Raw genomic sequence first — 23,363 nt, 5'->3', positions numbered from 1 at the left:
TGAGCTTCATTTTTTAATCTATACCCAGAAACTCTTGCTCTTTTTGGGTTGTTAGAACTCAAAGGTAAGTGGCCTGAATATGATCACGGAAAATTTGGATACTGAATTGTTTAATCCAAATAAGAAGGGATCTGAAGCTTTAATCTAAATAGCTTTAATATTTGTTGAAGTGGAAGGCACTATGTGTAAAAAATAAAAATAAATAAAAAAAAAATCAGATCTAGTCTATGCTGGTATAAATCAGGAATAACTATTGAAATCAGTGAAGTTACATACGTAGTTAACTGAAGTGAGAAGAATCCAGGACTTCACTTTTTTTTTAAATTTCTCTGTATTGAAACAAGAGAAAGCAAGATCTGCCTGTAATAAATAGGGCACCATCTGTTTTGTTGTCAGGTTAATGGGCAGTGGAAAGGTCATAGTGCTGGAGGCTGTGGAAACTTCAGAAACTCCTACAAAAACAACCCCATTTACCAATTTCAGCTGGAGAAGACTGGGCCATTGCTAATTGAATTAAGAGGACCAAGGTTTGTGAAGAATGAATGTTCTGTATCAGTACAGTTAGAATGTGAGACAGATCAAGTGTAAGCTTTTTTTATAACTTGTCATAACAAAATTGAACTTTAAAGGCCACTTAATTTCCAGCTGAACCAATCCTCATTATGGCTTTTTCCCTCCTCATGATTTTCAAGCAGCTTCCACTCTTCACTCAGCTGTTAAACAATGAATCATTTTTAATGTTAAGGATAACTCATATTTCCCCTCTTGAATTCTCCTCATATGCCAGAATCCTCTTTCTGTCTGCTGGCTAGGGGTCAGCCCACAGCTGCACCTTGCATAGCAGGGCACAGGGGGCCTTCCTTGCCCTGGCATGGCCCCTTCACCCCTGCAGTAGAGTCAACATGCAGAAGAACCTCACCTCACCCCTGAAGGTGTAACAGAAGATGTGTTCTCTCAGGCTGGCAGGCTACAGCTCATATTTTAAGGCTGTTCCACTTCACACGGTCACCAACATTGAGCTGCATGCAGCTAACTAGCATGGTTGTGCTATGGCCGAATAGCAGCATGTATTGAGGGAAGCATGTATGTAGCACTAGAGCACCATCCATCCTGAAAGCCCTCCAAAGTATTTTATTAAGCATGCGTGGGGCATTTGCCCATCACTGAAATGCACTCACCTCTGAGGTACCAAGTGGTAATCGTGCACCACCCCTACTGCACTCCACTTCCTAACAACAACCTCTGCAGTTAAAACTGTAGGAGGAATTTGGGAAGGCAGACTAATATAGACACTGAGGCTACAACCAGTGCAATTCCAGTGACATTGCATGGTCACGTTAGGGCCTCTGCCTAAAATCCCATCAGAAAGACTGTTCATCTCTTCACTCAGTAACAGGTGAAGCAGTGAATGGCAAGCCTCCGGGCCCCCACTGTCACTTTCTAGCAGAGCCCCACTAGCAGGCACCTCTGCATCATTCCTAACTGAAACTAGAGGGTCTGGTCACTGAGCAGTATTATAAATAGGTAGGTGTTGGTTTTGGCAAAGCATTCGTTCATGCTTCCTCAGGGTATATAAGCAACACTTGGAGGATCTGTACAAGCAGTTTTATGTAGGCAAGACTAGGTTACTTACCTGTCACTAGCCTGCTGCTGCAACAATAACTTGACACTTCCCTTCTGGCACCCCTGCTCCTTGGATTTGATTCCATGTGGAAGGGGAGGGGGCATGCACCACCTCTGATGTACGTGGAGCCAACTTTTCCTCAGTTATAGAGGAACTTGGGGGAAATTCCATGGAAGTCAATGAAATCTGGACCCATGTAACTTTTACTTTGTTCTGTGGTCTCTGCTATTCAGTACCTGAACTGATCTATACAACCACAAGCTTAACCTCTTCAGTGTAGTGGATGTGTGCAGCCCAACTGGCATCTCCCACCTATTTCACTTCTTGAGCAGAAACCTTTTTTGCAGCCAAATACATTCAGAAGCTTGCAGAGACAAATTTAGTAAGTGCTGACAAGTGTAGTTAAGTGGCAAAAATAGCCTTGCACTAAATTAAGAGAAATAAGTTGCAGATGTGCTAGTTGCTTGCAGATGTCTTCCAGTTATAGCTCAACTTTTTAATTTGGTAAATCTTCTATTTGACATTTAAAACAAGGGTAATGAAATCTGTCTTTACATGCAGGCAGTACAGCGTGGGGTTTGAACTTGTCACAGTCTCTACAGTAGGAGATCCTGGTCCCTCTGGCTTTCAGAAGAAGAACAGTGGTGACTACAGGTAATGCTCATTTGATCATATATACACTTTTCCTTTCTCCTTTAAATAACCTTCTTAAGGTGGCGTTGTATTTTTTTAATCAGATGTGGATTTTGCTACATGGAGGTGGAGAATGTCCCAGCTGGAGTTTACAATGTTGTTCCCAGCACCTTCCTGCCTCAGCAAGAGGGTCCTTTCTTCTTAGACTTTAATAGCACTACCCTTCTTAAGATATCACAACTGCAATGAGGGGGCGAGTCTCTACATTACTCTCTAGGGAAGAAGTCACGAGCTAGAGCAATGCTATTTCCTGAAAGCACTGGGGAAATACATCCCTCAACCATTGACACAAGATCATAAAACCTACTCTACTTGGAAAAAGTAACAGCCCAGGGCTTGGGCCACCAATCTCACTGCATTTGCTCATGCTTTTTGCTGTGCAGCCATGAGGGTGAGAGGATGCTTCAGAAATTCTGATTGATGGTAAATTTTTGCATGAAATGCTTGAATGTAAATCTTGATTAATCATATTAACGAATGGCAGGCCTTAGCTTACTGCAGTTTGGCACCTTATACCTCATCAAGTTTTGAAAAGTCTTTCCTCTCCCCACATACAAGGTAGCTTAGTTCTAACAATCCTTGCTTAACTTTTACAGTAAACATTGTAGAGAAAAAGGAAGGGGTGGTGCATACTGTGTTTATTTAGCACAGGGGTTCTGGACCCCTCAGGGAGTCATAAGCTGTCAGCCTCTACCCCCAAACCCCACTTTGCCTCCAACATTTATAATGGTGTTCAATATGTAAAGAAGTGTTCTTAATTTAAAAGGAGAGGTCACGTAGAGGCTTGCTCTGTGAAAGGGGGCACCAGTACAAAAGTTTGAGAACCCCTGCTTTAGAGGAATGAAGTAAAAGCCAGGGGCTGCTGTTCTGGATGTTAAAAAAGCAGAGGAGTTTATCCTGCCCCTTTCTCAGATAAGAGCCACTCCAGGGAGCACACTGTACAAACAGTATAACACACCTGTATTCTGCTTCAGTAGTTGAAGCTGATCAACAGCTCCTCTAGCTAACTTAAACAAAATTGTCATTTAGGTGCTAGCTCATTTCTGCATGAGCAGGGGGTTACGATGGGAGAAATAAGAGGCTACTCCCTTCTCTCTAATAAACCACACATCTGCAGCATTGGCATTACAGCCCCACAGACAGAAGACTGCTGAAGGCAGCATTCAGTTAGAGAAGGAACCTTCTTAAGCTGTAACCAGCCAAGAAGAGACCCTAAATCTGCAGCTACGGGTGCTAACTGTCCAGCATTGTCCTGCAGTCTTCAGGCATTAATCTTAATTAAAGGTTGTCATGTGTTGAAACCTCTAGGACTACATCCAGCTGGAACTGGCAATCCTAGCCACAGCATTTGACCCTACTTCTACTGCAGTCACTGGTAAAACATTGAGGAGAGCAAGCCTCAAAACAACCCACCCCACTGGCAACTTTGGGTGTTTTTTCCCAAAAGAGCACCAGTGCACAAGTTTGGGGAGATTAAGCAGTAAGATTGTCTCCCACTAAAGTTTACTGCTGCAAATGTATCTAGCAGCTTAACAGCACAGGTACACTTCTTGTTTGTTTGTTTGTTCTTCTCTGGTTAGACAGCAGCTCTGAGGAGAATATATAGTTTGGGAAAAAACATTAAGATGTGCCTTTTAAGTGCAGTTCTCTGAAAGACCAGCTGGGTTAGGAACTGCACTGATGCCAATAACTAACTCACGGCTTGCTTCTTGGCACGGAAGTTGTAAGATAAAAAGTTGTATTGTAGGACAAAAGCATTGATCTAAGAGCTGTCCCATTGCAGATTTGGGGGGGAGGGGGGGAAGAGGATGGAGTTTGAGGATATAGCCTAAATGATGTCCAACTGTAGTAAGTTAATCTTTATATGCTCTAAGGACAGCTGTTCAGATGCAGAGCTATATGTCCAGTTTAAAACATGTTGTGGGGGAAGATTTCAGCTCAGGCTTAAACCAGCCCTTATAATGCACATGCAAAGGCCTGCAGCTACAGGTTAGGTCACTTACTCCATTTACAGGCCAGAAACAGTTAAGGGGCCTGAATTGTGGATGTTGCTCCACCTGCTGCTGTTTGCACATTTAAATAATATTGGCTAAAGTCCTATTCCTTCAAAACTCTGTATAGGGGATGCTGGCAGGTTATGAAATTTTACTAATTTTGCTGACAGGGAATTAAGCAAGTTGACTTGCCCAAATCACCTGTTATGTCATTCTCTTTTGGCTGATACTGTACAGGAAGTCAGTTTTTCCCTCTGATTACCACCAAGCTAATTCACTGGCTTTTATAGCAGTAATTTGACTTGAAATTAAACAAGTGAGAGTTTCAACTTCCAGCCACTAAATCACAGAATTTAGTATAGATTGTTCCTTTATTTAATCTCTATGCAGATTACAAGTTTATAACTGTCCTTGATGCCAGGGCAAGCTGTGCCTCTCAGAGAATACAAAAGGGTAGATAGCTGTAAATGCCTGCAGTGTACCAGTGCTACAAAAACAAAGCCTTCCCCTTTGACTGTCCAGATCCCATTAATATTTGAGGCCAGGTATGCAGAATATGAAAGTCAGTTATATTCTTAAAACATTGCAGTCTTGGTGTTCTGACAGTTTAGAACCATTTTACATCATCCTACTTATCTAGGGCATGGCGCACCTTAGCATGAGAAGCAAATTTTCAGTCATAGAACCTCAGACAGCATCACAAATGCATGCGCTACCTTTTGTGCATGCTAGCCTTAGCTTTATGCCCGAAGGACATGATTTTTACACTTAAGGAATATGGTCAAGAGGAAAAGCAGATTACAAAACTAATAATAAAAGCAATCAGACTATTGCATATTAATCTAGTTGGAGAGATTTATCAGATGTAAACAGGTTATTGGGAAATGACCCTATTGCACAGCCAGGAAAACAAAACTGCTTAGCTAAATCTCCACCACTGCCATTCAGAGATTCTGATCGTTAGAATTAAAAATATTTGTAGACATTGAGGTAATCCTTCTATAAGTGCTAGAATGGAGCATTCCAGAAGAGATGGGAGACTGACAAACAGATATACAGATGTCTGTAAAAAGTTGCTTACAGTCAAAGTTTCTTACTACGCAATGATGGATCAGACACTCTGGGCTGGAATTTGCACACTGTAATTAGCTATTTTGCTATGTTTCCAACAAACAGTCAAATATGAGACTCCTGCTTCCCTTCTGTATGCAACTGTATCAACTCAAACTTGTTTTAAAGCATAGAACTATAAAGATCCACATTGTAAGTATGTACTGCTCTTAGCTAGCTGGTGATTGAAACTACTCTAGCACACACTGAAGGTGCTGCAGCTAAGGAATTGTGTGTACAAGGATCATAAGTCACCAGATGCAAACGAATTGGCCTAGAAATGTCTTTAAATAAAAGGAATGATACTTACTTTGATCCTTTAAGAGGAGGAATAACTGTTTAGTGGGTTGCACACAGTGAGAGGAAGGATACTTACAAAGAGCTGTTTTCAGTATCCTTCAAAAGGATTTTTGACATCCTTCACTTTCCCCTTCAATTTAGGCACCCTAGACACTACATAGTTTGCTAGTGAATCCCACCTCAGAGCTGCTGTGGACATCATGCTTTATTGACCTCCTTAGGGCCCAGAATTGGGCCTTCTGTTTTTAAAAAAGCCATTAGGTTAATCATCCGTTTTACTTAATCCATCAGAATTCAGAAAGAGACTTAATCCACATAGCTACCTTTCAGTGGGAGTACTAGTAGCATCCATTTGGTTCTAGAACACAGTAAAGCTGAGAGACTCCATTAGAAGTTAGACTTCTACACATAGAAAAATGTTAATTTTAAACATTTTTACACAGTCTGACAAAATTGTGTCTATGCATATTTTGTACAGCAGAAATACCTAAGGCTTCTGTACCTGAAGGTGAACATGCCACATACAGAAGGCTTTCAGAAACATGTTAGAACAGCCTATGAAAAAATTTAAGATTTTAAAAAAAAAAAAAATTCACTGAGTACCAGTTTTCAGTGCATATTACCAAAAGTATGATGAAGCTTAAAAGGTGATAAGCCATCAATTCACCACTCTTTGGTAAAGCTGTTTACATTGCATCTCACTTCAAGGCTGCTAACTCATTACCAAACATGCTTTAAATGTCAAAGGCTTATTTTTATACTTTCAGCACCACACTGTCAGCTAGTGTAATAGTAAATGAAAGGATTTTTGGGGAGTCTAATGAAAGGTAACTCAAGAGAACTTGCTCCTTTGGTATTTCATGGTAATATTCTATTCGTATTCATTTGTCAGTATGTATTTGATATACAGAATTGGCATTTATAAAGTTTAAAAATAAAATTTAAGCAATTATTTATGAAACTGCTTTTCATTTCTACTGGTGTCTGTGTGCTCTCCAAAGCCTGCCTGAACACAACAAACTATGCACATACACTTCAATTGTACAGTTAGCTACTGAATGCTGAGGTGTCCAGAGGAAGAGGCCCTTCCACATATTTACTCTTTAAAATGTAGTTTGCCCTTCTGCTGTAGGTTTGCAGGGTACCAGCTCCTAGTTTCTTGGGCCACATCACCTCCCAGCATACTTTCTGCTAGTAACGTCTCACCCTACTGGAATCTGCCTAGAAGTTTAATGGAGGTACACTGGGTAATAAGGAAAACTTTCTGTTTTGGTGACCTGTGGTGCACAAACAAGTAAACTTTCCAAGAGTGCAGGCGTTTTGGATCTTTAAAGTAGTAACTTACCTTTTAGTAGGAGGAAGGATTTGATGCCAAGGAAAGTAGGAAACAAGTACACTGAGAGTTGGCATATCTGCAAAAGTAGGTACTCAGCACTTAATTGCTTGGTTGCTTACCTAACTAGAGGCAGAATAGACAATTGGTTTAGCTACAAAGATTAGGTGAAAACATGCAGTTTTATTAAGAGAGACTTCTGTATTTTATTTAAGCTATGGTCTATCCATGTTTCCCAAAGTATTTGTTACTTCATAAACTGGGGATGTAAACACTTCTTCCTAAGTATTGGTCTAGCTCGAAGAGGCTAGTGATCTAGGGGCTAAACTTTTGTTCTGCAAGTTCCAGATCACTGAATGCCCATCTCTGTTCAAATGATCAGTAGCTGTAACACACTGAATCTCCATTAATTCTGAGAACAGGCTTCCTTCCCCATGACTTTGCCTTGCTTTGTTACAGCTTTCCATAGTGAAATGAAGCACACAAGTGTTAGACAACATACAAGTCCTTCCTCTGCTGTACACTAAATGAGCTTTCAAAAAAGGCAACCCTGTATACAAAGTTGGCAATCTTTGGTCATAGGAAATTCATAATACCAAATGAGTCATGAATATAAATCTAGTTACAACGCTGTAATGAGACAATACTTGTCCACATGCAGAGTGTTCCCAGTGTTGGGCTTGTTTGAAAATTGACCATCCCAGATTTGGGTATTCTCCAGTACATATTAAGCCTCTGTTTTCATTTCAGTAATTGCCAGTGCATTTGGCATTAGAATGGCAAGAGATGATGATTTCATTGAGTGAATGTGGACCATGTGCACGTTTTAGTTGTAAAGAGGTTTAAATATCAGACTATGGTTTTACTATGGAACTACGTTTAGGATAGCTACTGAAATATTTAGTACTTCAAATACACTGATACTGAACAACACAAAATAAAATGTGGAAAACCAAAATGTTTACTGTAGTGTGAAGAATTTTACATTTACTCTGAGAATAGATACACAAGCCAAGGGGCAGGGACAAAATACACCAGGACTGCAAAACATGGAATAGAAAATACTTTGGGTGATGCTAAATTCCCATCCAATTAACAACAAAAAACTGAATACTTTAGATATAGTAGGGTGCTTTCAGAAATGTTCAGCTACCAGAACTCAGAAGTCCAAGGATTTTTGCTACCACTTATTCGCATAACTACCAGACACCACTACTGCTTAACAGCTGCTGCCAAAACATGCCCCCATTCCCTTTCTGTTTTTAGTGAACAGTTTCTCTAGGGGATACTAAAATTGTAAGTCCCTTAAACAGTTCTAAAACCCCACACATTACAACCTACAGAGAAATTAACACATCATCAATCCACATTAGCAACTCCTTTTCTTCATGCGTATCTTAAGGACAAGCCTCTAATATTCGGTAGGTTGAGATCTATAATTACTTCTCTCTGGCACACACCAGTTCATGCCGTTTTACAGTAACAACACTTAAGGTGCTGAAAAAGAATACTCAAATTCTTAGAAACAAGTTAAATCTGTCATTTTGGCACTGGATTCACGCTGGAAAAGTTGCACACACCCCATCCCGAAAAGTAGGGGGCTAGAAAGAGCACAACTATTGAGCAATGCTGCCACATTTCTGCCACCCTCTCAGGCCAATACTTTAGGTCATGACTAGCTTCCTCATGAGCACTGGAGGCAGACCAAAGACTTCCAGACTCACACATGCAACAGCTGCCTTGTATACAAAATACTTCTACAGTTTGAAATAACACAGACAAATACGGCTGTTTAAAGGATATGCCAATTCCACTTCAGAGATCCACTGTATCTAAAGTGCATCTCATTCTACAAAACTGAAGCCAAACTGCTTACCACAAGCATTTGGCTTGGATTTCACACCCCTACTGGCATGTGTTTATACAGGAACAATGCTAGTTATTGCTTCAGCCAGGCTGCTACAAAACAGTTTACAAAGGCTGTGAAATACAGCGAGCACAGCTTACACATTTGACAACTTGTCTGTCCTACAAAGATTTTACTGAAAAAAAACTTCAGCCCTCAACATCAATTAAACTTCTTTAGTGCAGTTTTAAATTTGTAGAGTAAACACTTAAGATTTGGCATATATTAAATAGTTATTGGCACAATGTTCTTCAGACATTTTGAAGTTCATGTATGTTTATACTCCCAGTAACCAGAGCAGCAGGAGGACTCAGCCAATTTGTACAGCTTTTCTGTCCACAATGATCCCCTCTTTGACCTTCATGCACTGGAGTGAAAGCTGCTTCATTCGGTTATCTAAAGCCAGACCCTCAGTGGAGTTGCCACTGCTGCTCCTAGTTTTGTTCACTTTGTTGCTCATCTTGTTCTCAGCTCCTTCTGCCCTATCCCCTGCAAAGACAATTAAAATATTATTGAACCTTAAGTCTAAGAATGCTATATTGGTCAAGTGGGCACTCGGACAGCTTCCTTCGCCAAAGAATTTAAGAACCTAGGACAAGTAGTAATATACTTGGGGCTCGTCTACACTTACTGGAGGATTGACACTGCGGCAATCGATGCATCAGCAGTCGATTTAGCAGGTCTAGTGAAGACATGCTATATGGACCGCTAATCGCTCTCCCTTCGACTCCTGATCAAGAGGACTATGGGGAATCAACAGGAGGGCATCTCCTATCGACATCACATAATGTGGACCCTACAGTAAGTAGATCGAAGATACTGTATGTGAATAGCATAACTCAAATTAATGCAACTCCTCACTTAAAGTTGTCCCAGTTAACGTTTCGTTGTTAACATTGCTGATCAATTAGGGAATATGCTCGTTTAAAGTTGTGCAATGCTCCCTTATAACGTCATTTGACAGCTGCCTGCTTTGTCCACTGCTTGCAGGAAGAGAAGTCCGTTGCAGCTAGCTGGTGGGAGTTTGTGACCAGGGTGGACCGGCAGCCCCACCTCCCCCTATCAGCTCCCCCCTCCCCTAAGTTCCCTGCACTGCAGCCACCCAGCAGGCTAGCAATTGCTGGGCAGTTCAGTTGTCCCTCCACTCACTGCCATGTGCTGCTCCTGCCCTCTGCGTTGGAGCTGCTCCCAGAGACTCCTGCTTGCTGTGCAGGGTGGGGAAGGAAGGGGCTAATGTCAGGGTGTCCCCCTCCAAGTTCTTCTGCTCCTTTATAAAGATGCATAATAAAATGGTCCTGGGCTAACCCAGCTCTGTTTACCTCTTTCAACTTCACATTCAGGCGATGATGCCCCACTGCATTCACTTCGAGGACCTAGTACAGGAAACACCATCCCAAATTCAGACAGGGAGACAGGACTAGGTAGATCCAGGCTTCCAGGTCGTGTTGCTGGAGGAAACTGAGTGGGCATCTCATAGGGACTTGTAGGACCAGAACTGAAACTGGACACTGACTGGGTCTCAGAATCTTCTTCAGATACAAAGCTGCTGCAGTTGTCATCCTCAAACACTTCAGAAGCCACTGGAACATTGAAGGAGAATTCCAGTTAGCCTTCCCATTTCCACAAAGCAGCTTTTACATGCTATTTCAGTTGTTTGCTTTTCCATCAGCAGGATGTACACTATCATCTTACGGGCTGCATTTACACATAGAGTTTCACTATTTCTCCGTAGTCTATTAACATTGCATCTCATTAGCAGGCCTTGGGTGAGGGGGGAAATATTCCCATTTCTTGAGAAGCTTTTGGGAGAAACAAGCTAACGTGATGTACCATCCAATACTATAACAACAACAACTACTGCTACTCATTATGTTAAGATAGTACAAATAAAAACAGTCTATCCCTCCCAGTTGTGTGTCTTGTACTCTTGTCCACCTATTATAGTCTGTTGTAAGCTAGACAGAGCAGTTTGGGACAATGACTCTCTCTGTACTAATGGGGTACCTGACTGGGGCTTGTCAATATTTATCCGAAGTAATACTTAAAAGCCAGATGTGGCAGAAGGTGGAGCTCAGTTACTGCATGTTATCTTAGTGCTTATGCAGCTAAAATCCAACAGGACTCACTAGAACAGTGGTTCTCTACCCACGGCCCAGTCACCACACAGCTGCAGCCCATGTGACATCCTCAAGGCCCGACAGGTAGTATTGGATGCCCACAATGGTAAATACATTGAAAGCCATTCCACTAGAATCTCCCTTGGCACAGGGATCACTAAAGCAGCATAAAAATCTGTCTCCTCGCTCATTTTGTGTGCAAAATGACTATTAGCATTAACCATTGCAAGAGTGGAGGCTGGAGTAAGCCACAGACTCCTTGTTGGGGGGTGGGGGAGGGCGGTACAGGGGGGCAATAAATCAGTTAGAGGAGTTCTATTTTGTGCATTACAGCAGATCCTGTTATAGCTAAAGTTTCCAGTCTTTGGTCACTGCAGGATTGGGACCTACATTGCCAAAAGTTTATGCACACATAAGAACAGCCATATTGGGTCATATCAAAGGTCCATCTAGCCCAGTATCCTGTCTTCTGACAGTGGCCAATACCAGGTGTTCCAGAGGGAATGAACAGAACAGGTAATCACCCAGTGATCCATCCCCTCTCGCCCATTCTCAGCTTCTGGCAAACAGAGGCTAGGGACACCATCCCTGCCCTTCCTGGCTAATAGCCATTGTTTGACCATTCTTCTCTATTTCCCCTGAGAAGGGAATTCTCAAGTGCATGGTAAATTGTGGGGTTAACAGAAGGTGTAACTGAGTTAACTGAGGTTGTAAAGTATCTGACTAATCACGAGCTGTAGGATACAAACAAGGTCCTTCATTTCAGCGCCCAATCCCCGTATAGGATACTTGCCCATGGCAATTTCTGAACACACAACTTTATGCTTACTGGAGATGGAGTCCGACTCCAGTTTACATGCTGAAAGATCTTCCAATGAGGTGTTACTGCCTTCCGCACCCACACCACACCCCCGGGGTCCCATGGCAGAAGACCGTCTCCTCTCGTGGATCTCGTCTGAGATCATCTCCAGGTTTTTTAACGCTGTTTTGTACTCTCCCTTGGCTAGGGCCAGCTTTGCCTGCAGGTCATCCACAGTCTTCTTGAATTGCTAACGAGGAAAGCAGATGGGGTTTCTTTAAACCATTACAGATTTCAAATAAATTCTCATGATGTAAGCAGGGAAAAGAGGGCTTAATTTCCCCAGCCAAGCAGGCAACATGGCCTAGTTGATAGAGCACTGGACTAGGATGCAGGCGACTTCTATTCCTGGCTCTGCCACTGGCCTGCTGGATGACCTTGGACAATTCATGTCACTGTTCTGTGCCTCAGTTCCTCATCTGTAAAATGGGCATAATGGAGATCCTTTGTAAAATGCTTTGAGATCTACCAATGAAAAGTGGTATATTAGAGCTAGGTATTCTTAAATAATTTGAGTGTATAGGTTAAAATGTAACTAATAATTTTGGTGCACAGATGATGAGAGGGGTTTTAGTTGAAAATTACCCTGATCATGCAACAAGCCAGGGAAGTTGTGAGGGGATACGTGGGGGAAAAAAACAATTGTGGTGTTCCAGTTTGAATGAATACTCCAGTGCATTGGAAAGGATTCTCTTGTCACGTAGCCAGGAATGGCGCACAAGCCTCTATTAGTGGAGGGCAGGATGATCCATGTTAAGATGAAGAGCTAATGAAAGTGCTTAATAACAGACTCTGTTTATTCTGTTCATTTATTGAAGTGAATGGACATACACAACTAGCAGAAAACTATTTGGGACAGTTCTCCAGTTCCTAATCACCTAGACTGGGCTCTGGAGCAATTTGAGGCATTACTGCCACATGTTGGAACAAATGCCTAAATCTGAATGTGCCTGAGCGGAGCTATCGCATATACCCTCAGCAATTCACTAGCTGTCAGCATGAATGTTAACAGTCCTTGCCTCTCCCCCTGCAGGATAAGGGAATAGGAAAGGCTGAACTGCTCACTTGGCTCCAAACTGATGCAGGTGGTTTTCCAGGTAGAAACAGAACTAACTCATCACTTCCTGGTCACTAAAACTGCACACATGAGTTCAGACCCAGGTGGCAGCAAGCTTCAAAGCCTTGAATATTGTAGTGTGCAGCTTTAACTGCCCTTCCCCCTGCTCCAGGCACAAATCCCACTCCACAGCTAGGAGAGAAGAGTGCTGTTAAGGAGTACGACAAAGACTAAACATGAAGTACAGCTTGTGACAGGATGGGATAGGCCAGTATCAATTTATGAACTCCATTTTGTATTGTATGTTGAACACAAAACAACTTGCCTGAGCACAGCCTACTGTACTGCATTTTCGACAGCTGCCCTGGAGTAAAAATCTGGGTAAAAATTACAACTTGTCACTTAAATTTTCAGGGGGTTCCTGCTCCTGCTTGCAGGCTAGAGGGCTCTGTAGGAAAGCATGTGATCAGTCTGAATAGACAGCCTAAAGTAAGGGGAGGGTGAGTTGTGCCTCTGTTTTAGGGAGCCGCCTGGCTTGTCACACACTGGTTTTGACTCTTGTACGTTATTGTTCTGAACGCTAAGAAATGAAGTAGAGTTATGTAGCAACCTTCCTCCAAGAGCACTTCTGTTTTTATCTAACTTCTCCACGTGCCTGCCATGAACATGATGTGCCCTGCCTCTGTGAAAGACACTGGACAACACCGAGCTGAAGTACTATCATCAAGACACCATCAAGAGAGCAATCTATGGCCACCAACTTTGCTGTCTTTCAACCACTAGCCCCACTCCCATGGAACTATGGTTTCTTTGCACAAGGGCTCATGACTGGTGGGGGGGAGGTGTCTGTAGCTTCTCAGAGCAGCTAGCACAGGGGCAATGGGGTTACTCAGCAGGGCTCTGCTCTGTGCAGGAGGGGACTGACCATCGCTACACAGAAGGACGACGTGCGGGAGAGAGAGGACAGGAGGGATTTTGCCCAGCCTGAACTGCTGACGAACCACAGACTTACAGGAAGGGTGAGCTCGGACTAGGGAAGGAAGTGCGCTCCAGTATTCTGTGGTTAAAAACAATTCCTTTGCTGAGCCTGTGTCCCTTGTTTTCCTGCCACCCTGTCCCAGAAGGGGTGAAATTCAGGCTCACTGCTAGATGGAGCTCTGGGTGAGCACGTGTAAGTGACGAAGGGGCACTCTGAACAGCTCAGAAGCTGATTTCAGGGTTTAGAGGAGCTGGATGACTGACTGTGTCCCACATCTCAAAGAAGGGCCCTAGATGAGGGCTGAGTCTGGGTCTGCTCAAGGGTTCCATCCCAAAGCTAAAAAACAAGAGACCAGACTCAGTTGGCTTAGAAGCACGTGGGACCCACTGGTCTGTTTACGGATTGGTGCCGGCACAGCTGGTCGCTGGGCCAGATAGAAACATTGCTAATATAGCCGTTTCCTTCTCCTGCGTGCCCCACAGGTACTCAGCAATCCCTCCGCCATCCTCCATTGCCTCCACACACGCACATGACACACTTCTGGCCTCCTTACTACCAGCAGTAGAAATGAACTGCTAATCTACCCACAGATCACAGCTCTCAAGACACTTCCTGGAGAACAGGTAGAGATGAGTGAATACTGCCCACCTTTTTCCATGAATATTCTACTTTTTCCAACCAATCACTGTATATATGTGTTTGCATCCTCTTTAGCTCATTATCCTAGCACAAATTTTAAGCTCATATCTGAGCACTGATAGAAAGCTTACTCAAGTTTGCTTTCTGCAGTATTGCTACCGGAAACTCGATTGCAAGAACTCTCATCCGATCACAGAGGAGAAATAGTATTGTGTGACTTCAAACACTTAAGAAACAACTTGAACTGTAAACCAGAGAGTAAATGAAATTCACACACTTCAGATTCCGCAGAAAGAGGCAAAACTGGTCACATTATTTGCTCAGCATTAGCAATAAGCAGCAGGGCTCTAATGGGGTTTTGGGGCCTGCCTATTTTTTTCATAAGTTGAAAGACTTTTTTAAAAATAACAGGCTTAGTGTATTCCTCAACATGAAGCGTTTGGAATGGAATGTACTTTGTACAGAAATGCAGAGTGATTACAGCAGCCCTTTGCATTATGTTTAAAAAAATATATGTTACTGCAAGCAGTCATTCCTAGATCTGAATTAAATACATACCTCTAGCTGTACATAGTACTTTGCCTTCAGTTCAAAATAAGGCCTGTGGAAAAACAAAGAATAATTTGTTACAGTTGCTGGGATAACCCCAGGGGATTGGAGTAGGAGAGAGGCTCTGGCCCAAAGCATTAAAGCAGTTACGTTTTATGCCAGCAATTTAATCCTCAGACTTGCCTATCTAAAATGTAAACATCTACGTTTGCACACACCAATTTTTTTTTTAAACAAGACCCTTGTTCTAACAGTTATATTCTTGAGCAATACAGATTACTTGAGTTGACTGAATACAAATCTTTTAGACTTTGATTCTGTTAAGTACTTAAGCACATGCCCAACTTTAAGCACAAATAGTCACACTGTAGCAGTGTGCTTTCAAGTTAAGCATTTACCTAAGCACCTTGTAGAATCAGTGTCTTAACCCTCTAAAAATGGGTAGTTTCCCCTTTCCTCTCCCCTTCTTTTTAAAACACAATTCTTGGGGCACATACACAGATCTTTGGTGTTTTTTTAGAATGCTGGAAGTAAAATGCCTGTCTCTCTCCAGACTGCAGGAAGGAGTCAGATGAACATCTGCACATTTTTCCCTCCAGCTGCACGACACTTCAAGGTTTTGTCCTTGCTCAGTCACAAAGCAGAAAGATGCTACACTTGAGCTGCTTCCTGCTTTATTTATAGCAGCAGCAGATATCAAGTATACAAAAGGCACAGTTTAGAGCCAAGAATGCAGGTTCTATTCCAAAGCTTTGAAGACAGAGTCATCAATTTGATACTACACGGGGCAAAAATAAAATCATCTTACTCAACTGAGATAGACCTTCCAAGCACTCCCAAATTTCAGGAGCTGTCCCAGTCAAGGTCAGGCAGTTGATTGTATGTGAAGACGTATATGATGATTCAAGACTTCAACCACTACCCTTTATTTCCATACTGTGAGCTAGATTCTGAGATACCAGCTACCACTGAATAGCACCTCACTTGCAAACAGTTCCACTGAAGTTTCTTGGGGAGCAATGTGTTATTGAATGTAACGGTGACAAAATCCAGCTTTAAACCACACAGATATGGTTAACCTGGCTCATAATTCAAGTTCATCTAATAAAACCTGACCTGCACTTAACAGCCAAATTCTAGATTTGTCATTAATTCTTTGTTTAGCTGCATCGCACACTCTTTGGGTCCCCTACAGCCCACTGTGCACGACAGATATTTGTAACTCAAGGGCCCTCACTCCATTATCGTAACATGTGAAACACACTTCTCTGTTTACTGTATTATCAAAAACATCTAAGGCTGCACTACGACTCTACACCCTCAGGTAAGTCATTACTCCACTGGTGGGCCCATTAACGACTATTCATATGGCAGTAACTGCCCACCATTAGAAGCAGGGATTCACAATCTGGCTCCAAATATTCAGAATTCGTTGTCCTCTTTCCATTTAGCCTCCTCACATAATTGAGTCTTACGAAGAAGATTAAGCTACTCTGAAATTCAAACACATTATATGGAATCTATGCACAAGCCTGGTTCAAAGTGAAGGTTTCTCCTGAGCCCTGGGTTCCACCCTAATTTTAGGCTAAACAACCAGGGACGGCTCCAGGCCACAGCGCGCCAAGGGCGTGCTTGGGGCGGCACGCCACGGGGGGCGCTCTGCCGGTTGCTGGGAGGGCGGCAGGCGGCTCCGGTGGACTTGCCACAGGAGTGGCTGTGGATGGTCTGCTGGTCCTGTGGCTCCGGTGGACCTCCCGCAGACACGCCTGCGCCAGGTCCACCAGAGCCGCGGAACCGGCGAGCAGCAGAGCACCCGCACGGCTTGCTGCCATGCTTGGGGTGATGAAATTGCTAGAGCCGGCCCTATAAACAACACAAGCCAGTCAAGTCACAGTGCTCTCTCTACTGCATGGGAGCAACCAAGCTTGGTTCCTGGTCTCATTCCTTGGGGCACCTCACCATCTCTTAGTGTGTGAGAAAATCAGTGCCTTATAATTAAGGCTGCGAGTTTGACATGGACTCGTGACTTCTGCACTGGCCGGTGCACATCGCTTAGGGGCAGTTCAGGCAGCCCCTTCGCCAGGTGCAGCGGCCACTGCTGGGGCAGTCTCATCCCCACACAAGCGTTCCCAGCCAATGGGAGCTGCGAAGCAAGCGCTCTGGGCTGAGACAGCATGCAGAGCTGCCTGGCCACGCTTCCGCCTAGCAGCTGAGTGAGGGGGATGTTGCCACTTCCTGGGAGCCTCCAAGTGAGCACCACCCAGAGACCACCTCACCCCATCCCGTGCCCCACAACCAAACTCTGCTGCTGGGGGTGGCGGGGGAGAGAGAGGCACAGAGCCAGGTAGGAAGCCTGCCAGCCGGCCCCGCCAAACCTCCCCCAGCATGAGTCCCAGGCCATGTGACTCCACCCCCTTTCCAAGCAGCCAGCACCCCTGCCACCCACGGGACCCTCAGGCAGCCCCCCCAAGTTTTATTCACTGGTATTGTCAGTAAAAACCACAGACAGGTCAAGCACTGTGAATTTTTGTTTACTGCCCACGACCTGTCCCTGACTTGTACTAAAAACACCCATAACTAAAATATAGCCTTATTTATAATATTTTATATGTAGGTTTTTTTATGTTTACCACTGCCATAGTATCTTAGCACTCTGAAGAGTCATTACTCAGCCTCAACGTCCCTGAGATGCATGAAATAATTTGTTTCCATTTTTCAGATAAAGAATATGAGCAGCTTTTCCCTGGGAAAGAAGTCTGTTTTTTACAGCCCCTCTACCTAAATTCATGGGAAGAAACTGGACAGTAGACTCCTATTCCCCATAAAAATTGGTGGGATTGTCTTCTGTTTTAATTATGAAGCTCACATGAGAAAAATGAAAAGTTTGATGTTCTGAAAAGTTTTGCAGTGTTAACTAATTAAGCCTTGGCACTCCTTTGTAAACTGGCAAGGCAAGTACCAGGGTCATTCCACTCACCACTGATCTAGAAAGCTCTGAAGTGAAGTGTTGCAGGACACAGCATCCTTATACAAACAGTTTGGGGCAGGAAGTGAGGAAGCTATATCCATTTGACACTGCAAGGTGAATCGAGGGTAGCAGAATGTACCCAAGGTAACAGCTGGTCAAGGCAGCAGGATGAACACCCTTATTCTTATTAAAAGGTCCTCAATGTTAAGCAGTCAGGACTTTCATTTTCCATCCCATTCATATCCACTCTGATCTAGAGGAGAGAGTGCCATCTACTGAACTGCAGAATATTTATTTCAGTAACTATGGAGGTTTCCCATCCAATACTGGCACCCTGCTTAGCTTAGCTTATCATAGAAACACACAGCACAAGGTGGAATGGCTGCAGGCTACAGATATGTGGCAACATGTGAGAGAGAACACGTGCTCAGAGTTTCCTTGGAAAGCACCAATACTTGTATATGTATTGAGCAAAATAGTAACAGACATTGATAAAGTCATTTTTAGACTGAGGGATTAGTCAAACTAGAGAAAATGGAAATTAAATTATTAAAATAAAAAATAGTTGGAGATTACCTAAAGCTTCTTCACAGGCAGTGAGCGAGTATTACAAAAGGCAGCTTTTCTAGACGACCACCACATTTGCATAGACTTCTATGCAGCAGAAGAGAACCACACATTGAACACATTTTATCATCATTTATCACACATGCTTCTTAGCTATACCCTCTGAAGCACGTGCCTTTCCATGAGAATAGCTCTCATGTGACTTGCCAAGGCGGCTCTGGAAAGCGAACAAATCTGATGTATGACATGGAGCTCTGAGGTAGTCTCACACCTTTGGAGTTTTTAAATCAATAGTCTGGCTGCTTTCTTAGCCAGTGTGAAGTTCTATGACCATGCAGGCTGGGCTGCAAGTCAGACACCACCTACACTATCTGTGCAGCCCCCTGGTAAGTTCAGCACGGACAGAATCCTGAAAGCCACGTGCGTGAAGCACCCCATGCAAGTAGGTTTAGCACGTAAACGCACAACCAGCTAAAACACGTACTTGGATTTATTGATGGCCCTTTTCAGTTTCTTCTCTAGCTGTTTCATCCGGCCCATGGCAGCATTGTATTTGGCTGCTGTTTCCTTGTGCACCAGCTCACTTCTTGTTTTTGTCTGCTCTGCCTCCATGACCTTCAAGAGAGGAAACAAATGGTTTGATTTGTAGCCGGCATGTCACATGCTTATCAGTTTCATATAATTTTAATGAATAGCATTTCCATAACCTCTCTGAACCTCTCAGAATATAGTGGGGTGGAGAGGAGATACAGAAGAGAAGAGAGATCTTCGTTCAATTAACCTACTTAGAAAAGTCTTTCTTGGAAGAAACAGCAACACGACTGGTTAGCAAATAAAATATTAACAACACAAGGAGCACACTGCTGCTTAGTGCATTCTGTGGGAGCTTTGGTATAAGCAGCCTCAAACGTGAGAGCTCAGTACACTTGCAACCCCAGTGAGATGTTCAAGATCCACCTGCATGGCTCCATTCTGAGCTACCATATCATCCCTGTTATTTCCCCATTCTCTTCCACAAGTGAGCTATTTCCTTTACAGAACATTCCTCTTCTGGCTGGAATGATAAGCCATCACAAATGCTGCCACATTGACTAGGCAGGCAGAGATGCATGTGTAGGACTGGCCCAAAGGTTAAGTGTATAATGCTTTCCATGAACACTTCCAGTCCAATACACACAGGGCCATGGCTCAGGCACAAGTCAAGCAAACATTTGAACATTTATAAATAATGCTCACTGCCTCAGTACTTTAATTTGTGTAAATTTTGTTTTATTTGCTGAAAATATTCTCATCTGCTCCAGTGAATGTCCTGCTTCGTTTATGATGCCAGCAATGCTATCAGGGATATTTTTGATTTGCAAATTTGAAGAGCCACATGGCAAATTAGGACATCCATTTTTCTGAACTACCAGGCAGAAAACGTAAGAGTGAAATGAACTGCATAACAGGGTCCAGCCAGAGGATAAACTGAAGTCATCATTACTCTCTCTCTCCCCCACCAACCTTTTGACAAGACATGAAAGTTTCCATTGCATAGGTGATATGCAGGCTCTCTCATGAGCAAGCATTGTTACAGAAAGTGATGGGATCCTGTTTTCTGTGATATTCCTTTTCCAAGAATTCAGAATGCAAACCAATTTACTCCCCAACTCCAAAGTAAATAGCTGGAAGTATATTTCATTATTTGAGCTATTCCAACACATGCCAGAAGGGGCAGTCTACCTCAGACCAAAGTAGCAGGCTCTGATTTCAGAAAAGAGAAGCCAATTGCAAATAATTTTGTTTTCAAACAACATTAGTCTCATCAGCATTGCTGTGTTCCTCCATGATCAAATAAGCAGTATCTCTTGGAGGCCAAGCCAAACAGTTAGTGATATTCAAAACACGCAAAGGGATGCCACCAACATGAAGTATACAACTGACCTTTGCTTTCCATTGCATTCAGAGTAAACCTGTGCTTTACCCCTTTTGATGCTTACATGAAAGACTGAACAATGATGAAATTAAACTTTGGTGTCTAGCAATTTCACTTATCGTAATAGCAAGAAGTTTTATTTAAGGCCACATTCCCCTTCTCTGTACTACATATTTTGCAACAATAAAAAAAATATGCATTTTATTGTGAACACTCTAACCTAGAAAGAATAGTTTTCACAGGCTCTGACTAGATCCAAGAATATATATTCAGCTCCAGTGCCCCTCAGCTGCCTGCATATATAAATAAGACCCTCTCCTTTGGAGGAAAGGTCAAAATTATAAAATATTCAAGATAGATTCTGCTCTACATCCAGCACGTTAGCTGATCTCTTTGCTGCTACTCAGCTTGTGCAGCAGTTAGAAAGCTAGAATGATGCTTTGACCTTTCCTAGAGGACTGCATGAGACCAATGGTTATAAACCTTTTTTCATTTGCGGACCCCTACAAAATTTCACATGGAGGTGCCGACTCCTTTGAAAATCTTAGACAGTCAGCAGATCCCCAGGGGTCCGTGGACCACAAGATGAAAACCACTGAGTTAGATAAGCCTGTCTTTGGCAAGGAAGTGTCATATTTAAGATAGGAATTCTTCTGGGACAGCAAGGAAGTGGGTTTCCCTTCCTTGGGCATGGCAAAGAAATTTAGCCATGGCAAAGAAATTTAGCCATAGGTGCAGACTGCATGGGTGGAGCATGCCTGAAAAAAAATGGTAGTGCTTAGCACTCACCAGCAGCCCCCATATCAGCACCTCCCCCATGCGCCCAACACCTCCTGCCCACTGGCAGCCCCAATCAGTGCCTCCCACTCCAGCACAGCCTGCCCACCACTATCAGCTATTCCGTGGTGTGCAGGAGGCCTTGGGGGGGAGGAGCAAGGGCTGGACATGATTGGGGGAGGGGATGAATACAGCAGGAAGAGGCAGGGCAGGGGTGGGCCCTTGAAGAAAGGGGTGGAACGAAGACCGGACCTTGAGTGGAACATTAGAAACTTGGGACGTATGAATTTAACCCTGCTGGAAGCTCTACAGAGATGGAGTTGTTCGTTTCCAGTTGTTGTCACTTCTCAGTTGAATGCCAAAATGATTCTTTCCAGGCAGAGTTTTTGGTTAATACCGCTGCTGGCTTAGACATCCTGAATCACACATGTAAACTGCACAGCTCATACTAGTAACTGGTCACTACCAAGCTTAACTGGACTTTAAGAGGCAATGTTGTATAGCTCATTGCAAACCTGCAGAAGCATCCAGTTTTCATGCTCATGCTTCAAGAAAGAAAAATGTTAGTGTGTTAGTAGACTTCTCGTTTCAAACAAGGGCTACAGCTGATCCCTTCTGGGCAATCACAATGAAGGGGTGGAGCTAGTCTCGTCATGCAGTTTTGAAGTATAGGAACCTTAAACACACGACAGCGGTGACAACGATATCAGCAACGTTCAGCTTTCACTTCACCAGGTTTCCCATTTCACACAGCACACCTGTTGCTCTTTTGGTACCGTACACCATCTGGCAGCACTGATGTATACAATTTGTACATGAAGACTATGTTATCTTATAATCAAATACAGTTTCCACAAAAGGATTAGGACTAAGATAATGTTACATTATTGCTTCAGCCAGCTTGGAATAGTGGGTTAAGCTTTCCTGGCACATCTGGAGAGGTTTGGCACGAGAGATTTTAAGTTTGGTTTGGTTCTTGTATGTTCTTAAAAAAAAAAAAAGCCATTTTTCATTCTTTTAGGAAAGAAAGTGGGAAGAAACCATAAAAAAGTGAGTAAGAATTTCTCTGACAAGCGTTTAACATTCCTGCCACCACCTAGCTTTTATGCAATACTTGCCTTCTCTAGATTTCAAAGCACTTTATAAAGGAGGTCAATGTCATGATCCCTATTTTACAGATGGAGGAAGCAGAGGCATGGAGAGGTGAATCGACAAGGCCAGGTCACTCGGCAGGCCAGCAGCAGAGCCAGAGACAGAACTCTGGTCTATTGAGTGGAATCCAGGGCTACTCCCACATGCAGGCTTTTGATGTCTCAGTGTAGTTCTACCCTGCACTCTTAACATTTGGGGGGCTCACAGCACTTCAAACAGCAGCTTTGGTCCTCAAAATACTAATCTTATTCTCCATGGACGCCTCATTGGAAGGGGCCTTCCCTCGGGCAGCAACTCTCCTGCTGTCTCCGCAGCCCAGTCATTTGGCATGGGCCAGCCCTAGGTTTTTATCTACAGTTCAGACATACCCCAAGAGGCCTCTTGGCCCTGAGACATGCTGGAGCTGCTTCCTCCCCCTCACTCCCTTCCAGCCTTTGCAGAGGCTTCCCCTTCTGGTTCCTTCCCACTCAACTTCACCTGCACATCTGACTCAGCATTCCTCTTCCTCACCATACAATTGGGGAAGGGAGCTGCTGGCCCAGGGCTCACATACCATAGTGTCAGGCATGGTAAAAAAAACCCTACGCAGACTCCACTGTGTTCACCCTCTCCATGCCCTCCAATCATGGTGGGAGCAGCTCTTAGCTTATCCAAAGTGACTCCCCTTAACCGTTCTCAGAGGTGGGCAAGCTGCCTTCTTCACCATCTCACAGGAAGCCCCATCTTATTTCATCTTTAATAGTGCCTGAAGTTCCTGATTCACAATCCATTTCTACTCATTTGCCAGTGGAATTACAGCCCTTCTGCATCATCTCTCGCACAAA

At 43.4% G+C, this 23,363-nt stretch overlaps 2 protein-coding genes across 8 annotated transcripts in view; one reads left to right on the top strand and one right to left on the bottom strand.

Moving 5' to 3' along the window:
- The window catches only part of CAPN7 (calpain 7), a 40,812-nt gene extending 34,130 nt beyond the window's left edge, over nt 1-6,682 (top strand). For 6 of the 7 annotated variants that reach the window (XM_075062491.1, XM_075062494.1, XM_075062492.1 and 3 more), the window contains 3 exons: nt 397-527; nt 2,186-2,278; nt 2,362-6,682. In XM_075062491.1, the coding sequence (XP_074918592.1) occupies nt 397-527; nt 2,186-2,278; nt 2,362-2,506 (369 nt within the window). In that variant the 3' untranslated portion in view covers nt 2,507-6,682. The remainder of the gene's footprint in view (nt 1-396; nt 528-2,185; nt 2,279-2,361) is intronic. The other variant, XM_075062497.1, reaches the window with a different exon arrangement.
- A 1,310-nt stretch (nt 6,683-7,992) lies between these two features.
- Nucleotides 7,993-23,363, bottom strand: part of SH3BP5 (SH3 domain binding protein 5) — a 51,360-nt gene continuing 35,989 nt past the window's right edge. Inside the window, exons 5-9 of the mRNA XM_032774948.2 lie at nt 19,180-19,310; nt 15,170-15,212; nt 11,907-12,126; nt 10,280-10,540; nt 7,993-9,449 (exon numbers count right to left, since the gene is read on the bottom strand). Coding sequence (XP_032630839.1) covers nt 9,271-9,449; nt 10,280-10,540; nt 11,907-12,126; nt 15,170-15,212; nt 19,180-19,310 — 834 coding nt within the window. The 3' untranslated portion in view covers nt 7,993-9,270. The remainder of the gene's footprint in view (nt 9,450-10,279; nt 10,541-11,906; nt 12,127-15,169; nt 15,213-19,179; nt 19,311-23,363) is intronic.

The sequence above is a fragment of the Chelonoidis abingdonii genome, chromosome 2 (genome assembly GCF_003597395.2).
Source record: "Chelonoidis abingdonii isolate Lonesome George chromosome 2, CheloAbing_2.0, whole genome shotgun sequence".
Lineage (NCBI taxonomy): Eukaryota > Metazoa > Chordata > Testudines > Testudinidae > Chelonoidis > Chelonoidis abingdonii.
This window is presented reverse-complemented; position numbering and strand designations above follow the sequence as displayed.